At 48.6% G+C, this 5,142-nt stretch overlaps 1 protein-coding gene across 1 annotated transcript; it reads right to left on the reverse strand.

Moving 5' to 3' along the window:
• Positions 1–2,802: 2,802 nt before the first annotated feature.
• Rprm (reprimo, TP53 dependent G2 arrest mediator homolog) lies at positions 2,803–4,273 on the reverse strand. The gene has a single exon (XM_034495805.2). It carries the CDS (start codon positions 3,999–4,001, stop codon positions 3,672–3,674), a length of 330 nt encoding a protein of 109 aa, XP_034351696.1. The 5' UTR covers positions 4,002–4,273; the 3' UTR covers positions 2,803–3,671.
• Positions 4,274–5,142: the final 869 nt, after the last annotated feature.

A 5,142-nucleotide genomic window follows, 5' to 3' on the forward strand; every position in this document is an offset into this window, starting at 1 on the left:
CCTGCTGTAGTTCTAGGGAGGTGTTGGGACTTCAGGTAATTCTCCCTTGGGCTGAACAGATCAAGGGAGCTCTTAAAAAAAAAAAAAAAAACTGAGTGGCACCCCTGTCCTGTTATCTCCATCATTACTAAGCACCTGGTAGATATAAGCCTGGGACAGCAGAAACCCTTGTCTATATTTGCCCTCTCAATTCCCAGCCTCCTTAGGCTAACATTGATTTCTTAGGTAAAGTAGAGAATACGATTCAAAATCTATTTTCCTGAAAGCTTCTCTGCTAGAAAAGAAAAACACACCATAAACGCTGGGCAGGACTAAATAACGCAGAGATCCGGAGACTAAGTAGGAGGAGTGGAGTGGATCTGGAAAAGTGGTTGCTGTGTGGCCACCAGGGAAGAGGGTGTGTAAAAAGCTTCTAGCTTCACCTATGAAAACCAGAACCACTAGGCATCTCTAAGTAACAGATGGATGTGATCCAAAGAGAAGGGGTGTTGGCATGGAACTCTCTCCAGGGCTCTGCATTTTAGACTGCATTTCCCAGACATGCTCTGGTCAGGAATCTCAGCATTATGCTCCTAGAGCCTTTCTACCTAAGCACTAACCTTTATGGGGTCCCTTTTATCTCACAATCACAGCTCCCATAGAGCAAAGAACAGATATGGATGGAGAGACGAAAGTCTGCTGAGGTATAGGGAATATGTAAGAGAGGTAAAGAAATATTAAGAAGACAAAGGCAGAGGTGATATTAGACGCCTTCAGTCATACGAGGGCTGTTTTCTCAATTTGTGAGACTTTTAATTTCAATAAAAACCTGTTCCATGCAAAGCATTTCATATTGCCTTGAAGGGTTAATTTCTGTCCACTCTCTGCAGTTAGCTGGGAGCATGTATTTTGAACACATCGGACTATAAAGATAGATTTCTAGTACCTCTAGCAGATGTGTTTTTAGTGCAAATTCTTATCTCCAGAACCCTGAACATACTGTGGTGAGCTCATAAATCCTCTCCACAGACTGACCTTCAGTGGGTGCTTAACACACAAGAGTTAAGTATGAGATGCCTGACTTGTTACAAGATTGCAGTGTTTTGTTTTTCTTTGAAGCATGGAGGCAGCAGACTAACTTGGTGACACAGAAACTGTCTACAAAATAAGACATCTGTCTCATTTCCTCTCCCACACATTAACAAATGGCAAGGCCTTCCTTTCTACCTGTTGACTGTTGACCCTACTACTTCTACACAAGAACAGAAACAACCAAACCTTTTCTGTAAAAAAGACTAAACAGACCAAACTTCTGTTCTCTCTCTGTCTCTCTGTCTCTCTCTGTCTCTGTCTCTCTCTGTCTCTGTCTCTGTCTCTCTGTCTCTCTCTCTGTCTCTCTCTGTCTCTCTGTCTCTCTGTCTCTGTCTCTCTCTCTGTCTCTCTGTCTCTCTGTCTCTCTCTCTCTCTCTCTCTCTCTCTCTCTCTCTCTCTCTCTGTGTGTGTGTGTGTGTGTGCTTGCGTGTGTGTTCACTTTTATACTGTTAACATTAAAACCCCCAAACCCCTAGGCTACAATCCCTAAGATTGACTCTGAGAGGACCGGAGCCTTTGAAGTACAGGTCATGTTAGTGTTAGCTGTATCGTTTTTTTTTTTCTGTAAAAACGGGACACTGCATTTCTATTTCCTGGTACTATTACTGCTTCGATTATGTAGTCTTTGCATTTTTTTTTTCATTATTACAGTATCCTGGTAGAAAATAAGACAGGAAGAAAAACCTCTCAAACCTTTGATCGGGTTGAACTTCAAACTATTGGAAACTTTGAGTTGTTTTCTAGGCCCTTCTTTAACATTGTTCAGTTTCTGGGCCCTAAATGTGTCCGTGTGGCCTCCATCTATAGCTATTTCAGCCATATGTTCTAGTTTGGTTTCTAGTTGTCTCCAGCTAACTCCTTTGAGCCATTTGCCTGGCCCAGGTCTAATGGCTGACTAAAGATGCAGACAGATCTCTCTCTCTCTCTCTCTCTCTCTCTCTCTCTCTCTCTCTCTCTGTTTGTGTGTGTGTACATGTGTATTAATTTTAATTAATTGATGGATTGCATGTATTTCCCAGACACAATATAATGCTTGAATACATGTATCCATGATTAATTCATCACCTCAAACATGTGTCATTTTTTATGCTCTATTATCCTCCTTTCTCTAGAAATCCTAATACTTCAAAAACAACGAACCCCTCATGACTTGGAGACAATGGTTCATCCTGGGTAGTATTGCGAACTTTGAAGGCTACTTTTCCTCGCAATCTGTACTTTTCTTTTTCTGGAGCAGCATCCCGGTGCCTTCCTGCTGACGTGGGTGGGGGAAAGATGTTCTCCCTAAAGACTGGCTTGGCTGTCTCCTCCTTTCATTAGTGAGGTAACCTAGAGTTCCCCGAGGAGCCTGGCACGGAAGTGTAATTTTCCCGCGAGAATCTACCTGACATTCGAAACGAAATGAAATTTGAAGTCATGAATATGGGAGAAAACAAAGGCCGCTCTTTTCGAGATGGCTTTTATGCCTAGAGCTCTGTGTGTGTGTGTGTGTGTGTGTGTGTGTGTGTGTCTCTGTGTGTGTGTGTGTGTGTGTGTGTGTGTGTGTGTGTGTGTGTGTCGCAAATCCTTGGGCTCTCTGTCGGGCCCGTCCTCCCCTCCACGGATCTAAGGATCTACGAAGTGAAATCCCAGCTCTGGCCAGGCAAAACCTCATGTCTGGGACCCAGAGGCTGCGCAGCCGACCTTCCCCTCCGCCAGGAGAATAGAATGACTACCAGGAGGCCAGAAACAAAACACTTAAATGTTACATTTATTGAGGAAATGTTAAATAAGAAAAAAGTCAAACGGTGTCACGGATATCAAGAGCACTTTTGTGGCGTAAACCGTGCAGACACGAGCTAAGAATTCTACTCTGGATCTTTGTCCCGGGCTTAGCTGGAGCGCTAGCCTCCCATAAAGACCCAGCTGGAAATGCACTAAAAGAAAGCACTTACCCCATTCACAGTCTCAAGCTCCCATCCCCCCACCCGTTCTCCCAGAATGACAAAAACTCTAACCCGCAGGCAGGCAAACAGGCCACTAGGGCACAAAAGACTTATCAAATATTTGTATTCAAGCAAACTAACACAAATCCCTTCAAACCACAGGTTACTATCTATCAAAGTTTCACTCTCCTAGCAGGTAGCAAAACCCACACGCATTTATGTTCCCAGTTAGGTCTGCAGCGTGGCGTATAAACAGTCACTTTTTCAGGTCACTGGGCTACTGATGCCTCTGGATACCCACCCCTCCACACCATGCCTTGCTCGGCCTCTCAAGCTGTCCCCAGTGCTGAGCCCACCTGCAGGTGGAAAGGGGCCTTCGCCTCCAGGTTCATCTCCCCGCATCCCAAGGCAGCAGCCACTCCCAAAGTTCTGCGCCCTGCTTTTGCCACCTGCTGCTGAGTCCCGAAGTCTGGGCGCTCCTCGCCTACAGTCTTGCTTAGGGCCTTTCGAAGAGCGATCAGAAATCGGTCACTTTTTCCCCAAAGGCAGAAGTCAAGAGAAAAAACTGACTCCGACAGGTTTGCGTTGTTCGGTCCGTGATGGTGAAGGATGCATCGCGGCTGGCGGAGTACTGGAGATGCCTGTGGCACCTGCCTTGGGCGACCCGAGGGCCACTCAGTAGGGCCCCACGACCACTGCCTCCACCTCTTTAGACGGCCTCCGGTCTTTCACTAGGAAGTTGATCATGCCTTCGGACTTGATGAGCAGGTTACAGCCAAGAAAGAAGATGCCAAACACCACCGTGAGCGAGAGCACACACATGACTGCGATCTGCACCACGCGCATGATGTACAGGCTGCGCTCGTCGGGGCCGCCCTCGGCGAAGCCATCGTCGGTCACCACCGACGCCTGGGTGCAGCAGCGCACCGCGCGCTCCAGCGCCTCGCTACTGTTGGCCAGGAACAGGCCAGCCACGTCGGTCTGGTTGCCCAGCACTGAATTCATCACGAGAGCAAGCCGGCGCCGGGGAGGCAAGGATCGGAGGGGTGGGGACCAGAGTGGCTGTAGCGCGGGACGAACAGGTGCTCGGCGGAGCGCTGGCTTGATCACTTGTGCGAGCGGGGCTCCTCAGTCTCCCTTTCAAAGTCCCAGGTCCGTAAGTGTCTCAAGAACCTCTTCAGGGCGGGCCGCAAGCTGGCTCGTGTGCGCCGTGTGCTGCCCAGGCAGTGCTCGTTCCCGGCGCTCGCACGACTGGGAGCTCTTGGAACTTGGCGGGTTGGGCCGGAGGGGCCGTGGGAGGCGCGGGCCGTGGCGGTGGCCCGGCTGCTGCTCCGAGCGAACAGCGGCCCCTGCTGGTGACAGAGCCTAGCTGCGCTTTCTCGGCTTGGAAGGGAGGCAAAGAAAAGGCTTTGTGCCTTCTGCCATTCCAAAGGCTAGGCAGAAGTCACTAAGCACTCCTGATATGAAGAACGAGTAAAGAATTTGGGGGAGAAAGGCTGAAAGTTGCAGAGGACCCCGGGTCACACCCGCTCTTAAGTGTGTCCTTCGAAGTCACTCCTCTCACCTTTGAGCAGATGTAAAGTGGCCAGGTACTAGATGGTGCCGGGCAAGGCACAGGCCCACTGCCTGTGTTTGGCTGCTGCCTGTTCTTTTAAGATTTTTAGTGGAACATCATCGGAAGACAAAGCAGGTGGGAAGACTGGGAATTTCTTCTCTTTTCCCTTCTTTTTTTTGGGGGGGGGTGTAGAGGAAGTTGCTGATGTTATTGCTGTTTTAAGGAAGGGAGAATGAAGGAAAACCTTAGAAATCATTAAAGAACTACATCCCCACCCTACTTGGAAAGCGACTACATGCATAGTAAAGCAGGGTTTACAGTGAGCTGTGAGGCCCAGGCAAGGCGCAGGACTAAGGAGGTGCTCTGTTTGTGGTTTGTGTGTGGAGGTGGTTGCCAAGAACAGGGTCACCTCTCTGTTAAGGGAGGTGGACAGAGTGACCAAGCACTTCATTGCAACTTTAATTGCAGAAGAGTTTTTGGATGAGCTTCCAGTGTTTTCTGTCCTTGGCAGAAAATCAGTGGTTTAAGGGAATTGCTCATCCACCTAGAATGTCGGCCAGCAGCTGGGTGCCTCCCTCCAGAAGCTGATGC

The sequence above is a fragment of the Arvicanthis niloticus genome, chromosome 2 (assembly GCF_011762505.2).
Source record: "Arvicanthis niloticus isolate mArvNil1 chromosome 2, mArvNil1.pat.X, whole genome shotgun sequence".
In the NCBI taxonomy this organism is placed as follows: Eukaryota; Metazoa; Chordata; class Mammalia; order Rodentia; family Muridae; genus Arvicanthis; species Arvicanthis niloticus.

Coding starts and splice junctions, on each gene's coding strand:
- Rprm (XM_034495805.2), bottom strand. CDS start 4,001: ATGAATTCAGTGCTGGGCAACCAGACCGACGTGGCTGGCCTGTTCCTG.